Source organism: Myxocyprinus asiaticus, chromosome 25 (assembly GCF_019703515.2).
Source record: "Myxocyprinus asiaticus isolate MX2 ecotype Aquarium Trade chromosome 25, UBuf_Myxa_2, whole genome shotgun sequence".
In the NCBI taxonomy this organism is placed as follows: domain Eukaryota; kingdom Metazoa; phylum Chordata; class Actinopteri; order Cypriniformes; family Catostomidae; genus Myxocyprinus; species Myxocyprinus asiaticus.
This window is the reverse complement of record NC_059368.1, coordinates 46,678,998-46,698,811: the sequence shown is the minus strand read 5'-3', so window position 1 is coordinate 46,698,811 and position 19,814 is coordinate 46,678,998. Positions and strand designations below refer to the sequence as shown.

Here is a 19,814-nt window from a genome sequence, read left to right as displayed (position 1 = left end):
GCAGGTCCACCAAGCCAAGGCATTGAAAGAACTACACGTGGGTAGTTCCACCCCAGATTTGATGCAGGTACTGCGCTCGGCGACCGACCTCGCTCTCCGAGCGACGAAGGTCATGGCACGGTCTCTCGGGCAGATGATGGCCACACTAGTGGCCCAGGAGCGCCACTTTTGGCTCAACCTGGTGGAGATGGGTGAGGCCGACAAGACACGGTTCCTTGCTGCCCCCATTTCCCAGGCTGGCCTATTTGGCGACACCGTCGAGGACTTTGCCCAGCAGTTCTTGGTGGTGAAGCAGCAGACGGAGGCAATCTGGCACATTCTGCCCCGGCATGGCTCAAAATCCCGCACCCCGTCTGCTCGTCGCCAAGGGCGTCCCCCTGCGGTGACTGCACCAGCTCCGCCGCAGCCCGCCCCTTTGGCCCGGCCCCGGCGTGGAGCCCACCGCAGGAAGCAGACGCCACCCGTCTCACAGCCGGCGCCTAAGAACCCACAGAGGTCGTCAGAGACGAGGGAACCCACTCACCTGGAGCTGGTAAAAAGACCACTCCATCCCCCGGTGGAGGGCCGGGCGGAAAATCTTTTGTTGCCGTTTTGTTTAATTTCGCCGCATGCCCAAGTGGCTGCGGTACCCAACAGTTCAGCAAAAGAGCGGCTTCCTTCCTCCCTGGGTCACATACCCGGTGTGCACGGTCGTCACCACGACTACCGTCCACGGGTTTTTTCTTGCAGGATTGGCGCTCCAGCGGTGGCCTTTCCGCCCCTGAGCTCCCAGCTGTGGCACACAGCCGCCCCCGATGTGGCAGTCTCCATGGGTTACGAGGACAGGCCTCTTCCTCCCCCGTCCCAGGCTGTTTCGGGGGTGGTCACAAGGAGCCAGGTAAGTGCTTCGATGTCCCTAGACTCAGCACGGCCATGACATGGTGTGGCACCTCGCGCTCCGCCCCGCTGCAAGGCCCCACCTGCCGGTACGTCCGACGACGTTGTCCCCTTGGTCCCCCTTGTGCGGAACTTGGACGCGTGGCTCGCGTTTTCCAATCCGTCGCAATGGCTGATCCGGACCGTCCGACTCGGCTACGCGATTCAGTTCGCCAGGCGCTCGCCCAGGTTCAGCGGTATTCACTTCACCTTGGTCAAGAGCAAAAACGCTGCTACCTTGCACGAGGAGACCGCTACCCTCCTAACGGAAGGGCGCGATAGAACCTGTCCCTCCAGCCGAGATGAAGAAGGGATTTTACAGCCCCTACTTCATCGTACCGGAAAAAGGCGGTGGGTTGTGGCCAATCTTGGACCTGCGAGTACTGAACCGGGCCTTACACAGACTCCCGTTCAAGATGCTGATGCAAAAACACATTCTGGCGAGCGTCCGGCATCAAGATTGGTTCACGGCGGTAGACTTGAAGGATGCGTACTTCCACGTCTCGATCCTTCCTCGACACAGACCCTTCCTGCGGTTTGCATTCGAGGGTCAGGCCTATCAGTACAAAGTCCTCCCTTTCGGCCTGTCCCTGTCTCCTCGCGTCTTCACGAAGGTCGCAGAGGCTGCCCTTGCCCCGTTAAGGGAAGTGGGCATTCGCATTCTCAACTATCTTGATGACTGGCTAATCCTAGCTCACTCTCGAGACATGTTGTGGGCACACAGGGACCTGGTGCTCTCACACCTCAGCCAACTAGGGCTTCGGGTCAACTGGAAAAAAAGAGCAAGCTCCTCCCGGTTCAGAGCATCTCTTTTCTCGGTTTGGAGTTGGACTCAGTCTCCTTGACGGCACGCCTTACGAACGTGCCCAGTCAGTGCTGGCCTGTTTGAAGGCATTCAAACAGAAAACAGCGGTTCCACTGAAACTTTTTCAAAGGCTCCTGGGGCATATGGCATCCTCGGCAGTGGCCACCCCGCTCGGGTTGACGCATATGAGGCTGCTTCATCACTGGCTCCAGACTCGAGTCCCGAGCTGGGCATGGTGCCACGGGACACATCACGTGGTCATCACGCCAGTCTGTCACCGTCTTTTCAGCTCTTGGACCGACCTCTCATTTCTACGGGCAGGTGTTCCTCTAGAACTGGTCTCCAGGCGCGTCGTGGTCAAGACAGAAGCCTCCAAAACGGACTGGGGCGCTGTTTGCAACGGGCACGCCGCCGCTGGCCTCTGGACGGGTCCACGACTGCATTGGCACATCAACTGCCTCGAGTTGTTGGCAATTCTGCTCGCCCTGCGGAGGTTTCGGCCGTTGATCCAGGGCAAGCACGTGTTAGTTCGGACAGACAACATGGCAATGGTAGCATGTCAACCGCCAAGGCGGTCTATGCTCTTGTTGTATGTCACAACTCGCCCGCCGTCTCCTCCTCTGGAGTCAGCAGCACTTCAAGTCGCTGCGAGCCACTCACATCCCGGGCAACCTCAACACTACAGTGGACGCGCTGTCACAGCAGGTTTCCCTCAGGGGTGAGTGGAGACTCCACCCCCAGGTGGTCCAGCTGATTTGGAGTCGATTCGGACGGGCACAGGTGGACCTGTTCGCCTCCCAAGAATCCTCCCACTGCCCGCTCTGGTACGCCCTCACCGAGGCTCCCCTCAGCATAGATGCGCTGGCACACAGCTGGCCCCCTGGCCTATGCAAATATGCGTTTCCCCCAGTGAACCTACTTGCACAGACCCTGTGTAAGGTCAGGGAGGACGAGGAGCAGGTCGTCCTGGTAGCACCCTACTGGCCCACCCAGACGTGGTTCTTGGACATCATGCTCCTCGCGACAGCTCCCCCTTGGCGAATTCCCCTGAGGAAGGACCTTCTTTCTCAGGGCGGGGCACCCTCTGGCACCCACGACCAGACCTCTGGAATCTCCATGTCTGGCCCCTGGACGGGACGCGGTGGTAGACACGATCACTCAGGCTAGGGCCCCCTCTACGAGGCACCTGAATGCCTTTATGCCTGTTCGCTAAGTGGTGTTCTTCCCGACGGGAAGACCCCCAGAGATGTGAAGTCAGATCAGTGCTTTCCTTCCTGCAGGAGAGGTTGGAAGGAAGGCTGTCCCCTTCCACCTTGTAGGTGTACATTGCCACCATAGCAGCACACCACGACGCAGTCGACGGTAAGTCCTTAAGGAAGCACGACCTGATCATCAGGTTCCTAAGAGGCACCAGGAGGCTGAATCCCTCCAGACCACGCCTCGTTCCCTCATGGGACCTCTCTGTAGTTCTTCAGGGTCTACAGAGAGCCCCCTTTGAGCCTTTGCAGTCAGCTGAGCTTAAGGCACTCTCCTTGAAGACTGCCCTCCTGACTGCGCTCACTTCTATCAAGAGGGTAGGAGACCTGCAAGCATTCTCTGTCAGCGAAACATGCCTGGAGTTCGGTCCGGGCTACTCTTACTTGATCCTGAGACCCCGACCGGGCTATGTGCCCAAGGTTCCCACCACCCCTTTTAGGGACCAGGTGGTGAACCTGCAAGCATTGCCCCAGGAGGAGGCAGACCCAGCCCTGTCGTTGCTCTGTCCGGTGTGCGCTTTACGCATCTCTTTGTCTGCTTTGGTGCACAGCAGAAAGAAAGCGCTGTCTCCAAGCAGAGGATCGCCCACTGGCTCATTGATGCCAAAACTATGGCATATCACGCCCAGGACATGCCGCCCCTGGTAGGGCTATGAGCCCATTCTACCAGGGGTGTAGCGGCTTCCTGGGCTTTGGCCAGGGGTGCCTCTCTAACAGACAATTGCAGAGCAGCAGGCTGGGCAACACCCAACACCTTTGCAAGGTTCTACAACCTCCGGGTGGAACCGGTTTCATCCCAGGTAGTGGCACACAACACAAGCGGATAAGCCCAGGATAGCCAGCCGGGTGTATCGCTTGCACATAGCACCTTCCACCTCCTTTGGAGCTGAAGACATGCGCCATTAATTCCCAGTAGTGTTCACAAGTTTGTTCCCTGGTTGACTTCCTCCGAGCCCTGTGGCAGTCGAGTTTTCATAGAGACTCGCTGCCAGCCCAGTACACGCGCTAACTAAGAGTCCTGTTCTGGGGTAGGTGCTCCGCATGTGGCGGTTCCCTGTAAGGCTAACCCCATGTGATATATATCTTCCGCTAATTAGTTTCTCTGTTGGCAAACTACATCTTCCTTGGGCAGAGCCCCTCTGCCCCAGTCTCCATGTTTGTAGTAACTCCTCCCCCATTGGGCAGGATCTACCTTGAAGACTCTCCACATGGTTGGAAAGACCATGTGACATGTCCTTCCACTTAAGTATCCCCCCCTCTCTTTGGGCGAGGTGTGGTCTCCGCTGTGTCTTCCCCTTGGGAGTGACACCCCCCAACTAGACCTGGCGGCCCAGTCGGATAATCCCCCTTCTTTTTTAGGGAGTGGAAAAAAGAGAAGGGGGAAAAGAGGCCACGACTGGGTTAAGCCTGTCTCTATCTCTTGGGTAGTCGACATGTCCCCAAAAAGGGCCGTTCGACACTCATAACTGTGTTGGGAGAGGTTACGTGTCGACCTGCTGTGCTGGCTATGAGGCACACAGTAGTCTGCCCACCACACACAGCCAGTTCACGTAACACAGTTCAGCCAATTGTGGCGTTTCGTATAGGGACCCCTAGTGTCACTAAATCGACACAACGTCGAGTGAGTGACAGATAGGGAACGTCATGGTTACTTGTGTAACCTCCGTTCCCTGATGGAGGGAACGAGACGTTGTGTCCCTCCTGCCACAACGCTGAACTACTCGCTGAAATGGCCGGACCTTATATCGGCTCCTCAGCATAAAACCTGAATGAGTGGTTGCATACCAGCTCCTTTTATACCCGTATGTCCGGGGGAGTGGCATGTAAATTCCACTCGCCAAATTTCATTGGCCTTTTAACAAAGACCAGAGGTGTCTCGGGCTCCCAAGAGTGACCCCTAGTGTCACTACATCGACACAACGTCTCGTTCCCTCCATCAGGGAACGGAGGTTACACAAGTAACCATGATGTTAACCTCAACGTTATTAGACATGAACTAAAAGCCACAACTCTTTAAAAATGAATTCTGCTAGTGTTATATGGTTTTGATCAGGTCATTTGTGTGCTTTTGTGTGTTTACAGTATGATTATGAATTTGATGAGCATGGAGACAGGGTGGTTCTGGGTAAAGGCACGTTTGGGGTCGTTTACGCAGGCCGTGACCTCAGTAACCAGGTGCGTTTAGCCATCAAAGAGATTCCTGAACGGGACAGCAGGTGAGCAATAGCAATGTTTTCTTTCTTTCTGTTTTGGGTTTGGTAACAATTAGTATGATAAAGACTTAGTAAGTAAGATAAAGACAGAATTTAAGATATTTAAGATATTTCAGAATTACTACAAAACCTGACTCATTTTAAAGTTAGCCTTTGTTTGAAATAACTAAATTTGACTAATATTTTATAATTAAAAAATGTATCATTCACAATAATACCAGGAACATTTATTATCAAAGTAAATAGGTCAGTTTTGAGAGAGCCTATTTCCTAATTTCTGCTGCAGTTTTGTACACACTTCATATAAAAGACAGGGCTATCGATTTAACGCTTTGATTTAGTGCACAATTAATCATGCCTTCTGACCCATACATAAATTCCGTAATAAATGTACGTATTTTCCTACTATCCGTGCAATTTAAGCTTGAAGTACATGTAAGTTTGTGTTTTTCCAAGGCGTGTCAGCAGGGGGCAGTCAGTGCACCTCAACAATCCTCACAAGCAGCGCAGCCACAGAATGAGAGCCGTTCACACAGGACACGTTCTTGACAGCTGGACCAAACACAACAGAATGCAGAGATCTCCAGACGCCATTTTCAGCGTTTCAATTACTTTTAATTTGACACAGAGTCCTCAAAACACAGCATATATGACTCTGAAAACCATTTTAGACACTCCAAAAGCATCAGTCTGACTCATTTGTACATAGACCGACAATTAAAAATAGCGCAGATGAAATGCAAGAATGTGTCCTGTGAGAACAGGGCAGCTTGACATGGATTGCATGGATCTAATCTGTGGACACACATTATACAGATCGAGTCAGACCAAACGTTGGCTCTTAACACACTGTGAAAGGACCTTGCTGCTGAACTTCGCATATTAAAAGATAGATCTCGGGATTTTAAGAATCAATATTGAGATCGTTCAAATGAAGATTGCAGTTAATCAGAAAATCTATACTTTTACCCAACCATTATTCCTATTAATTTTATTTAAAGTCACATTTGCTTTATAGGTTAAACAAGGCATTTTCCAATTCTTTACGCCTACCCACTGAAACTTACATGCGTCCAATTGGGAATCACAGGTCTAATCAATGCTTTACTCATTTACCACAATAATGCAAATTATATTTCAATCTGAATATCTGAATGTCTTTCTATTGATAATTTATTGAATTATTATTTATTATTTATTTTGAATGATCTTTATTTTGGGGCCTTTCTCAACAAGTATTGATATTATTGATAATTATATGAATTAATCAGCATGCCATGTAATTAATTCCATTTAAAATTGTATTTGATTGACAGCCCTGATAAAAGGCTTTATATATGTAATGTGTGTGTGTTGGAAGATATTCACAGCCTCTGCATGAGGAGATTGCGCTACATAAACACCTCAAGCATAAGAACATTGTGCAATATCTGGGCTCCATCAGCGAGAATGGCTTCATCAAGATCTTCATGGAGCAAGTGCCTGGAGGTCAGACACACATGAACATTATACCTGCAGTGGGCTCCAAAAGTTTGAGACAAATGCTCATGTTTAGCATTTTTTCTAGTTTAATACAATTTTTTTTATTTTTTAGTTATTTTATCAGCATAACAGTTTGAGTGAAAAGTTGAATTGAAAAAAACCCAACATGAATTTCAGAATGTCTTAGTATTTAGTATGTCCCCCATTTGCTTTGCTTTAAAGACTGCATGCACATAAGCTGGCATGAACAAAACCTAATATTCATGTTATCCAGCATGACGAGAATGTTCCACAAAGCATCTGATTCAATGGAAGCAAGGAATCTGACTGTCTGCACAAATTTGCTTACATAAGTGACTTAGAAATAGTGCAGAATATTGAATATTTTGTATTCATTTTTGTCATTAGTATCTTTTTTCTTCATTTAAATTAGATTTTCAATCACAGTTTTTCATTGTGGACCCTACAGTTTATAGTGCACTTTTACATCTTAAGGCTAATAATCATCTATAATATCCAAATGTCTGTAAAATCAAACATGTTAAAAAAATTTTTTGTGTTTATCTGTGCATCACAGGCAGTCTGTCAGCGCTGCTCAGGTCAAAGTGGGGTCCTCTTAAAAACAATGAGCCCACCATTGGCTTCTACACAAAACAGATTCTGGAGGGTCTTAAATACCTGCATGACAACCAGATAGTTCACAGAGACATCAAGGTATTGACTCTCTCATCTAACTGAAGTTTAATACTGATCTAAATAGGCGTGGCGCTAACCAGTATCAAGTCATCACTTCTGTGAGACGCTCGCTGAACTGCCACTATTCTTAAAGAGAGTATCTTTTTTAGCACATTTTCTACATATCAGTGTAAAAACTTAAATAGTTAAATGTAAATAGTTTTAATTATGCATGTAAACAAACATAACAATATACAGTATATATTGCTGCTTTTTATTTCTGCTATTATTGCTTTTTCTCCATCCTCTTAAAGGGACGTAATAATAATTGTATGTGAAATCTGCTTATGTAGACAATTATGCCACAATATATATATATACATATATATATAAATATATGCGCTGTTGAAGTCAGAAGTTAACATACACCTTAGCCAAATACATTTAAACTCAACGTTGGTGTCGATGTAGTGACACTAGGGGTCACTCTTGGGAGCCCGAGACACCTCTGGTCTTTGATAAAAGGCCAATGAAAATTGGCGAGTGGTATTTGCATGCCACTCCCCTGGACATACGGGTATAAAAGGAGCTGGTATGCAACCACTCATTCAGATTTTCTCTTCGGAGCCGAACGGTCATGCTCATTGAGCTGAATACTACTGTTCATTCACCTCTGCTGGATCTGACGGCGCATTTCAGCGGCTTCTCCCCCCTCTGCACTGGTGCACTGCAGAGAACGCCCCTGTGCGCTTCGGCAGAAAAACTAGAGAGTATATTTTCTGAAAGAGCATTTTTCCCCTCTAAAAGAGTATATATTTCTCTAAAAGAGCGCACACACGGAATGTCTTTTTAAAGACGCGTCTTTTTAAAGATGGATGTGACAACTCATGAACAACGTCAAAGACATGTCGTCTCCAATCCCTGGGCACAATGGGACGGGGACGTCCTGTTGTAACATCACAAAGGAGGGAAACTCCGGCCTCATCAAATTCATTATCAACCACTTTAAGGCTTGTAGCCCCTGTCCTGTTGGACTGGGTCTTCAAATCAGTAACCTGGGCAACAGCCATTCCAGCTTAATCAATGCCCAAGTGTACTGCATTGACGACAACTCATGATAGGCAATCCGCCATCATGTTTGTTCCCGGCAACATGTTGGATATTGCCAGTGAATTCAGATTTGTAAGCCAGGTGTCACTGCTGGCGGGCAGACCATGGGTCCGACACTTTTGTCATGGCCAATATCAATGGTTTGTTATTGACAAAAGCTGTAAACGGCCGGCCCTCAAGTAAGAAATGGAAATGCCAAGTGGCCAGGTAAAGAACAGGCAACTCGCGATCGAATGTGTGGTATTTTTGCTTGCTGGGACGAAGCTGGCGGCTAAAAATGCAAGTGGCAGCCACACCCCATTCACCAACTGTTCACAGGCTGTGTCAACCACAAATTCAGAAGCATCAGTAGTAAGAGCAATTGGAACACCCAGAAGTGGGTGTGCCAGCATAGTCACGTTTGCAAGTGCATGTTTAGTGTTCTCAAACACTTCTACTGAGCATTTCTGTTGACCATTCGAGTGTATGTTTTGGGACTTTACTTTTCAGGGCCCCATACAGGGGACGTTTGAGTTCAGCTGCATGAGGAATAAAGCAGTGGTAGAAATTTACCACCCCCAAAAATGATTGAAGAGCTTTGGTCATACGCAGCAGCAGAAAATCAGTTAACAGCAGCCACTTTAAACGGCAATGGGCATGCGCCGTCGCTGGTGATACCATGTCCCCCAAAAGAGATTGCTGCCAGCCCAAACTGACATTTGGCGGGGTTAATGATAAGACCATGATGGCTGAGGTGAGACAAATGTTCTACTCTGGATGAACTAGCCACAAAGGATGTCATCCAAATACACATAATTTATGTCATTATTTATGAAGACATCCTCACTATGCAACATTTTTCACAAGTGCCTAAATCTTTTGCACAGTACTGTGTATATATATATATATATATATATATATATATCTCTCTACAGTATACAGTTGAAGTCAGAAGTTTACATACACTTATGTTGAAGTCATTAAAACTCATTTTTTTAACCACTCCACAGATTTAATATTAGCAAACTATAGTTTTAGCAAGTAGTTTAGGACATCTACTTTGTGCATGACACAAGTAATTTTTCCAACAGTTGTTAACAGACAGATTGTTTCACTTTTAATTGACTATATCACAATTCCAGTGGGTCAGAAGCAGCTTGGAAAATTCCAGAAAATGATGTCAAGCCTTTACACATTTAGCCAATTAGCTTCTGATAGGAGGTTACTGAATTGAAGGTGTACCTGTGGATGTATTTTATGGCCTACCTTCAAACTTAGTGCCTCTTTGCTTGACATCATGGGAAAATCAAAAGAGATCAGCCAAGACCTCAGAAAAAAACTGTGGACCTACCCATGTGTATGTGTGTCTGTACGTATGTGTATAATTCATTTTTATTTTTTATTTTTTATTATTATCTATGTCTTGCTGCTGTTTTTGTATTGTTTTTGTATGGTTGTACACTGGAAGCTCCTGTCACCAAGACAAATTCCTTGTATGTGTAAGCATACTTGGCAAAAAAGCTCATTCTGATTCTGATTCTGAAGTCTGGTTCATCCTTGGGAGCAATTTCCAAATGCCTGAAGGTACCACGTTAATCTGTACAAACAATAGTACGCAAGTATAAACACCATGGGACCACACAGCCATCATACCGCTCAGGAAGCATTCTGTCTCCTAGAGATGAACGTAGTTTGGTGTGAAAAGTGCAAATCAATCCCAGAACAACAGCAAAAGACCTTGTGAAGATGCTGGAGGAAACAGGAAGACAAGTATCTATATCCACAGTAGAACGAGTCCTATATCGACATAACCTGAAACGCTGCTCAGCAAGGAAGAAGCCACTGCTCCAAAAACACCATAAAAAAGCCACACTACAATTTGCAAGTGCACATGGGGACAAAGAACTTACTTTTTGGAGAAATGTTCTCTGGTCTAATGAAACAAAAATTGAACTGTTTGGCCATAATGACCATTGTTATGTTTGGAGGAAAAAGGGTGAGGCTTGCAAGCCGAAGAACACCATCCCAACCGTGAAGCATGGGGGTGGCAGTATCATGTTGTGGGGGTGCTTTGCTGCAGGAGGGACTGGTGCACTTCACAAAATAGATGGCATCATGAGGAAGGAAAATTATGAAGATATATTGAAGCAACATCTCAAAACATCAGCCAGGAAGTTAAAGCTTGTCGCAAATGGGTCTTCCAAATGGACAATGACCACAAGCACACCTCCAAAGTTGTGGCAAAATGGCTTAAGGACAACAAAGTCAAGGTATTGGAGAGGCCATCATAAAGCCCTGACCTCAGTCTGATAGAAAATTTGTGGGCAGAACTGAAAAAGTGTGTGCGAGCAAGGAGGCCTACAAACCTGACTCAGTTACACCAGTTCTGTCTGGAGGAATGGGCCAAAATTCCAGCAACTTATTGTGAGAAGCTTGTAGAAGGCTACCCAAAATGTTTGATCCAAGTTTAACAATTTAAAGGCAATCATACCAAATACTAATAAAGTGTATGTAAACTTCTGACCTTCTGGAAATGTGATGAAAGAAATAAAAGCTGAAATAAATCATTCTCTCTACTATTATTCTGACATTTCACATTCTTAAAATAAAGATGTGATCCTAACTGACCTAAGACAGGAAATGTTTCCAATGATTAAATGTCAGGGATTGTGAAAAACGTCATGGTTACTGGTGTAACCTCCGTTCCCTGTTGGAGGGAACGAGACGTTGGGGTCGATGTAGTGACACTAGAGGTCACTCTTGGGAGCCCGATACACCTCTGATCTTTGATAAAAGGCCAATGAAAATTGGCGAGTGGTATTTACATGCCACTCCCCTGGACATACGGGTATAAAAGGAGCTGGTATGCAACCACTCATTCAGGTTTTACGCTGAGGAGCCGATATAAGGTCCGGCCATTTCAGCGGGTATTTCAGCGTTGTGGAAGGAGGAACCAACGTCTCGTTCCCTCCATCAGGGAACGGAGGTTACACCAGTTACCATGATGTTCCCTATCTGTCACTCACTCGACGTTGGTGTCGATGTAGTGACACTAGGGGTCCCTATACAAAATGCCACAAGGCTGAACTGTGTTACGTGAACTGGCGGTGTGTGATGGGCAGACTTGCTGTGTGCCTCATAGCCAGCACACCAGGTCGACATGTAACCTCCCCCGACACAGTTATGAGTGTCGAACGGCCCTTTTTGGGGACAAGTCGACTACCCAAAGATAGAGACAGGCTTAACCCAGTCGTGGCCTCTTTTCCCCTTCTCTTTTTCCACTCCCTAAAAAAGAAGGGGGATTATCCGACTGGGCCGCCAGGTCTAGTCGGGGGGTGTCCCTCCCAAGGGGAAGACACAGCAGAGACCACACCTCGCCCAAAGAGAGGGGGGGATATTTAAGTGGAAAAATACATCACATGGTCTTTCCAACCATGTGGAGAGCCTTCAAGGTAGATCCTGCCCAATGGGGGAGGAGTTACTACAAACATGGAGACTGGGGCAGAGGGGCTCTGCCCAAGGAAGATGCAGTTTGCCAGCAGGGAAACTAACTAGCGGAGGATATAGATCGCATGGGGTTTAGCCTTACAGGGAACCACCACATGCGGAGCACCTACCCCAGAACAGGGCTCTTAGTTAGCGCGTGTACTGGGCTGGCAGCGAGTCTCTCCGAAAACTCGACTGCCACAGGGCTCGGAGGAAGTCAACCAGGGAACAAACTTGTGAACACTACTGGGAATTAATGGCGCACGTCTTCAGCACAAAAGGAGGTGGAAGGCGCTATGTGCAAGCAATACACCCAGGCGGCTATCCCGGGCTTATCCGCTTGTATTGCATGCCACTACCTGGGATGAAACCGGTTCCACCCGGAGGTTGTAGAACCTTGCAAAGGTGTTGGGTGTTGCCCAGCCCGCTGCTCTGCAAATGTCTGTTAGAGAGGCACCTCTGGCCAAGGCCCAAGAAGCCGCTACACCACGGGTAGAATGGGCTCGTAGCCCTACCGGGGGCGGCATGTTTTGGGTGAGATATGCCATAGTTATGGCGTCAACGAGCCAGTGGGCGATCCTCTGCTTGGAGACAGCGCTTCCTTTCCGCTGTGCACCAAAGCAGACAAAGAGCTGCTCAGAGATCCTAGTCCCTAAAGGGGCGGTGGGAACCTTCGGCACATAGCCCGGTCAGGGTCTCAGGATCACGTGAGAGTAACCTGGACCGAACTCCAGGCACGTTTCGCTGACAGAGAACGCTTGCAGGTCACCTACCCTCTTGATGGAAGTGAGCGCAGTCAGGAGGGCAGTCTTCAAGGAGAGTGCCTTAAGCTCGGCTGACTGCAAAGGCTCAAAGGGGGCTCTCTGTAGACCCTGAAGAACTACAGAGGTCCGATGAGGGAACGAGGCGCGGTCTGGAGGGATTCAGCCTCCTGGTGCCTCTTAGGAACCTGATGATCAGGTCGTGCTTCCCTAAGGACTTACCGTCGACTGCGTCATGGTGTGCTGCTATGGCAGCAACGTACACCTTCAAGGTGGAAGGGGACAGACTCCCTTCCAACCTCTCTTGCAGGAAGGAAAGCACTGATCCGACTGCGCATCTCTGGGGGTCTTCCCGATGGGAAGAACACCACTTAGCGAACAGACACCACTTAAAAGGCATACAGGCACCTCGTAGAGGGGGCCCTAGCCTGAGTGATCGTGTCTACCACCACAGGTGGGAGACAGCTTAGGTCTTCCACGTCCCGTCCAGGGGCCAGACATGGAGATTCCAGAGGTCTGGGCGCGGGTGCCAGATGGTGCCCCTTCCCTGAGAAAGAAGGTCCTTCCTCAGGGGAATTTGCCAGGGAGGAGCTGTCGCGAGGAGCGTGAGGTCCGAGCACCACGTCTGGGCGGGCCAGTAGGGTGCTACCAGGACGACCTGCTCCTCGTCCACCCTGACCTTGCACAGGGTCTGTGCAAGCAGGCTCACTGGGGGAAACGCATATTTACGAATGCCAGGGGGCCAGCTGTGTGCCAGCTCCCAGTTCTAGAGGAACACCTGCCCGTAGGAATGAGAGGTCGGTCCAAGGGCTGAAAAGACGGTGACAGACCAACGTAATGGCCACGCGGTGTGTCCCATGGCAGCCTCATATACATCAACCCGAGCGGGGTGGCCACCACCAAGGATGCCATATGCCCCAGGAGCCTCTGAAAACTTTTCAGTGGAACCGCTGTTTTCTGTTTGAACGCCTTCAAACAGGCCAGCACCGACTGGGCACGCTCGTTCGTAAGGTGCGCTGTCAAGGAGACTGAGTCCAACTCCAAACCGAGAAAAGAGATGCTCTGAACCGGGAGGAGCTTGCTCTTTTCCCAGTTGACCCGAAGCCCAAATCGGCTGAGGTGTGAGAGCACCAGGTCTCTGTGTGCGCGCAACATGTCTCGAGATTGAGCTAGGATTAGCCAGTCGCCGAGATAGTTGAGAACACGAATGCCCACCTCCCTTAACGGGGCAAGGGCAGCCTCTGCGATCTTTGTAAAAGATGCGAGGGGACAGGGACAGGCCGAAAGGGAGGACTTTGTACTGATACGCCTGACCCTCGAACGCGAACCGAAGGGTCTGTGTCGAGGAAGGATCGAGGCGTGGAAGTACGCATCCTTCAGGTCTACCGCCGCGAACCAATCTTGATGCCGGACGCTCGCCAGAATGCGTTTTTGCATCAGCATCTTGAACGGGAGTCTGTGTAAAGCCTAGTTCAGAACTCACAGGTCCAAGATTGGCCTCAACCCACCGCCTTTTTTCGGTTCGATGAAGTAGGGGCTGAAAAACCCCTACTTCATCTCGGCTGGAGGGACAGGTTCTATCGCGCCCTTCCGTAGGAGGGTAGCGATCTCCGCGCAAGATAGCAGCATTTTCGTCTTTCACCAAGGTGAAGTGGACACTACTGAACCTGGGCGGTGAATCGCGTAGCCGAGTCGGACAGTCCGGACAAGCCCTCGTGACGGATTGGAAAGCGCAAGCCATGCGTCCAAGTTCCGCGCAAGGGGGACCAAAGGGACAACGTCATCGGACGTACCGGCAGGTGGGGCCTCGCGGCGGGGTGGAGCTCGAGGTGCCACACCACGTCGTGGCCGTGCTGAGTCTAAGGACATCGAAGCACTTACCTGGCTCCTTGTGACCACCCCTGGAACAGCCTGGGACGGGGGAGGAAGAGGCCTGTCCTCATGACCTGTGGAGACTGTCACATCGGGGGCGGATTTGTGCCACAGCTGGGCACTCGGGGGTGGGAGACTGCCGCTGGAGCGCAAAACCTGCCAAATAGAGACGGTGGTCATGATGACGGCCGTACACACCGGATACGTGACCCAGGGAACAAGGAAACCGCTCTTGCTGAGCTCTTAAGTACTGCAGCCACTTGGGCATGCAGCGCAATTAAATGCAAAAGGTAACAAAAAGATGGAGATCTGCTTACCAGCTCCAGAGCAGCGGGTTTCATTGTCCCTGGGTCGCCCGTCTCAAGGGCGCTTTGAAGCCTTTCACGGGTTCTGGGCGGCCGCTAGATGGGTGGCATCTGCTTCTTGCGTTGGGCTCCACGCCGGGGCTGGGCCGAAGGGGCAGGCTGCGGTGGAGCCGGTGCAGTCACCGCAGGGGGACGCCCTTGGCGATGAGTAGACGGGGTGCGGGATCTTGAGCCGCGCCGGGGCAGGATGTGCCGGCTAGCATCCATCTACTGCTCTACCATCGAAAACTGCTGGGCAAAGTCCTCGACGGTGTCGCCGAATAGGCCCGCCTGGGAAATGGGGGCAGCAGGAATCGTGTCTTGTCGGCCTCACCCATCTCGACCAGGTTGAGCCAAAGGTGGCGCTCCTGGACCACTAGTGTGGCCATCGTCCGCCCGAGAGACCGCGCCGTGACCTCCATCGCTCAGAGAGTGAGGTCGGTCGCCGAGCGCAGTTCCTTTAGCGCCTTGGCGGACTTGCAGGAGAGCCATGGTGTGCAGGGTGGAGGCGGCTTGTCCAGCGGCACCGTAGGCCTTGGCTGTCAGAGACGACGTAAACCTACAGGCCTTGGACGGGGGCTTTGGGCACCCACACCAGGTGGCGGTGCTCTGCGGGCATAGGTGCACCGCGAGTGCCTTTATCCACCGGGGGATTGCCGAATAGCCCTTGGCCGCCCCACCATCGAGGGTAGTGAGGGCGGGGAAGCTGAAAAGATCGGGACCGGGCAGTAAAAAGTGCCTCCTGCGACCTTGTCAGCTCTTCATGCTCTTCCGGGAAGAAAGGAACGGGGGCGGGGCGTGGCTTTGAGCGGCGGCGCGAGCCCAGGAACCAATCACCGAGCCGCGAGGGTTCAGGGAAGAGCAGTGAAATCCACTCTAACCAACGCTCGCGGCTGCCCGGGAAAGCATGTCGTCATCTCCGCGTCAGCCTGTGACTGGGCAATCGACCCCGAAGGGAGGAGCCCAGCTGAGGCTTCCGACTGGACGAGCCCACTCTCCGATGCTGCGCTCGAGAGCTCATCACTTTCTGAAAAGCATCTTTAAAAAGACTCGTCTTTAAAAAGACATTCCGTGTGTGCGCTCTTTTAGAGAAATATATACTCTTTTAGAGGGGAAAAATGCTCTTTCAGAAAATATACTCTCTAGTTTTTCTGCCGAAGCGCACAGGGGCGTTCTCTGCAGTGCACCAGTGCAGAGGGGGGAGAAGCCGCTGAAATGCGCCGTCAGATCCAGCAGAGGTGAATGAACAGTAGTATTCAGCTCAATGAGCATGACCGTTCGGCTCCGAAGAGAAAATCTGAATGAGTGGTTGCATACCAGCTCCTTTTATACCCGTATGTCCAGGGGAGTGGCATGCAAATACCACTCGCCAATTTTCATTGGCCTTTTATCAAAGATCAGAGGTGTATCGGGCTCCCAAGAGTGACCTCTAGTGTCACTACATCGACCCCAACGTCTCGTTCCCTCCATCAGGGAACGGAGGTTACACCAGTAACCATGACGTTTTTCACAATCCCTGACATTTAATCATTGGAAACATTTCCTGTCTTAGGTCAGTTAGGATCACATCTTTATTTTAAGAATGTGAAATGTCAGAATAATAGTAGAGAGAATGATTTATTTCAGCTTTTATTTCTTTGATCACATTCCCAGAAGGTCAGAAGTTTACATACACTTTATTAGTATTTGGTATGATTGCCTTTAAATTGTTAAACTTGGATCAAACATTTTGGGTAGCCTTCTACAAGCTTCTCACAATAAGTTGCTGGAATTTTGGCCCATTCCTCCAGACAGAACTGGTGTAACTGAGTCAGGTTTGTAGGCCTCCTTGCTCGCACACACTTTTTCAGTTCTGCCCACAAATTTTCTATCGGACTGAGGTCAGGGCTTTATGATGGCCTCTCCAATACCTTGACTTTGTTGTCCTTAAGCCATTTTGCCACAACTTTGGAGGTGTGCTTGTGGTCATTGTCCATTTGGAAGACCCATTTGCGACAAGCTTTAACTTCCTGGCTGATGTTTTGAGATGTTGCTTCAATATATCTTCATAATTTTCCTTCCTCATGATGCCATCTATTTTGTGAAGTGCACCAGTCCCTCCTGCAGCAAAGCACCCCCACAACATGATACTGCCACCCCCATGCTTCACGGTTGGGATGGTGTTCTTCGGCTTGCAAGCCTCACCCTTTTTCCTCCAAACATAATAATGGTCATTATGGCCAAACAGTTCAATTTTTGTTTCATTAGACCAGAGAACATTTCTCCAAAAAGTAAGTTCTTTGTCCCCATGTGCACTTGCAAATTGTAGTGTGGCTTTTTTATGGTGTTTTTGGAGCAGTGGCTTCTTCCTTGCTGAGCAGCGTTTCAGGTTATGTCGATATAGGACTCGTTCTACTGTGGATATAGATACTTGTCTTCCTGTTTCCTCCAGCATCTTCACAAGGTCTTTTGCTGTTGTTCTGGGATTGATTTGCACTTTTCACACCAAACTACGTTCATCTCTAGGAGACAGAATGCTTCCTGAGCGGTATGATGGCTGTGTGGTCCCATGGTGTTTATACTTGCGTACTATTGTTTGTACAGATTAACGTGGTACCTTCAGGCATTTGGAAATTGCTCCCAAGGATGAACCAGACTTCAGAATCAGAATCAGAATGAGCTTTTTTGCCAAGTATGCTTACACATACAAGGAATTTGTCTTGGTGACAGGAGCTTCCAGTGTACAACCATACAAAAACAATACAAAAACAGCAGCAAGACATAGATAATAATAAAAAATAAAAAATAAAAATGAATTATACACATACGTACAGACACACATACACATGGGTAGGTCCACAGTTTTTTTCTGAGGTCTTGGCTGATCTCTTTTGATTTTCCCATGATGTCAAGCAAAGAGGCACTAAGTTTGAAGGTAGGCCATAAAATACATCCACAGGTACACCTTCAATTCAGTAACCTCCTATCAGAAGCTAATTGGCTAAATGTGTAAAGGCTTGACATCATTTTCTGGAATTTTCCAAGCTGCTTCTGACCCACTGGAATTGTGATATAGTCAATTAAAAGTGAAACAATCTGTCTGTTAACAACTGTTGGAAAAATTACTTGTGTCATGCACAAAGTAGATGTCCTAAACTACTTGCTAAAACTATAGTTTGCTAATATTAAATCTGTGGAGTGGTTAAAAAAATGAGTTTTAATGACTTCAACATAAGTGTATGTAAACTTCTGACTTCAACTGTATACTGTAGAGATATATATATATATATATATATATATATATATATATACACAGTACTGTGCAAAAGATTTAGGCACTTGTGAAAAATGTTGCATAGTGAGGATGTCTTCATAAATAATGACATAAATTATGTGTATTTGGATGACATCCTTTGTGGCTAGTTCATCCAGAGTAGAACATTTGTCTCACCTCAGCCATCATGGTCTTATCATTAACCCCGCCAAATGTCAGTTTGGGCTGGCAGCAATCTCTTTTGGGGGACATGGTATCACCAGCGACGGCGCATGCCCATTGCCGTTTAAAGTGGCTGCTGTTAACTGATTTTCTGCTGCTGCGTATGACCAAAGCTCTTCAATCATTTTTGGGGGTGGTAAATTTCTACCACTGCTTTATTCCTCATGCAGCTGAACTCAAACGTCCCCTGTATGGGGCCCTGAAAAGTAAAGTCCCAAAACATACACTCGAATGGTCAACAGAAATGCTCAGTAGAAGTGTTTGAGAACACTAAACATGCACTTGCAAACGTGACTATGCTGGCACACCCACTTCTGGGTGTTCCAATTGCTCTTACTACTGATGCTTCTGAATTTGTGGTTGACACAGCCTGTGAACAGTTGGTGAATGGGGTGTGGCTGCCACTTGCATTTTTAGCCGCCAGCTTCGTCCCAGCAAGCAAAAATACCACACATTCGATCGCGAGTTGCCTGTTCTTTACCTGGCCACTTGGCATTTCCATTTCTTACTTGAGGGCCGGCCGTTTACAGCTTTTGTCAATAACAAACCATTGATATTGGCCATGACAAAAGTGTCGGACCCATGGTCTGCCCGCCAGCAGTGACACCTGGCTTACAAATCTGAATTCACTGGCAATATCCAACATGTTGCCGGGAACAAACATGATGGCGGATTGCCTATCATGAGTTGTCGTCAATGCAGTACACTTGGGCATTGATTAAGCTGGAATGGCTGTTGCCCAGGTTACTGATTTGAAGACCCAGTCCAACAGGACAGGGGCTACAAGCCTTAAAGTGGTTGATAATGAATTTGATGAGGCCGGAGTTTCCCTCCTTTGTGATGTTACAACAGGACGTCCCCGTCCCATTGTGCCCAGGGATTGGAGACGACATGTCTTTGACGTTGTTCATGAGTTGTCACATCCAGGCAAGAAAGCATCACAAAGGTTCATGGCCACTAAATTTGTCTGGCATTGCCTTAAGAAAGACATTAGGGTGTGGTCCACTTCCTGCCTCGCATGTTAGAGGGTGAAAATTTGACGTCACATTGAGGCACCATTAGTTCATTTTGATGTGCCTGTGCATCGCTTTGATCATGTAAACGTTGACTTTGTGGGTTGCCTTCCCCCATCTCGGGGGTACGCTCACATGCTTACAAAGGTGGGTCAGACCACTTGGTGCCTGGAAGTTGTGTCTCTGGTGTCACATCGACTGGAGAAATTGCACTGACTTTCATTGGAACCTGGATTTCCATATTCCGTATGCCATTGGACATATCCTCGGACCACTGGTCCCAGTTTACCTCTGACCTTTGGGCCGCAGTTGCACAGAATCTGGGTGTGAAGCTTCACCACACTACAGCATATCACCCACAAGCAAATGGTCTGTGTGAATGGTTCCACTGCTTAATGAAGGCCGCAGTGAGAGTTGCTTTGAAGGAT

The 19,814-nt window shown here is 48.8% G+C and overlaps 1 protein-coding gene across 5 annotated transcripts in view; it reads left to right on the top strand.

Moving 5' to 3' along the window:
- Positions 1-19,814, top strand: part of map3k5 (mitogen-activated protein kinase kinase kinase 5) — a 95,742-nt gene that overhangs the window by 56,288 nt on the left and 19,640 nt on the right. For all 5 annotated transcript variants that reach the window (XR_007893060.1, XR_007893061.1, XM_051655323.1 and 2 more), the window contains exons 15-17: positions 5,059-5,192; positions 6,550-6,677; positions 7,249-7,385. Coding sequence is in view for 3 of the 5 variants with exons in the window: in XM_051655323.1 (XP_051511283.1) it covers positions 5,059-5,192; positions 6,550-6,677; positions 7,249-7,385 (399 nt within the window). In the remaining 2 variants the exon portion in view is untranslated. The remainder of the gene's footprint in view (positions 1-5,058; positions 5,193-6,549; positions 6,678-7,248; positions 7,386-19,814) is intronic.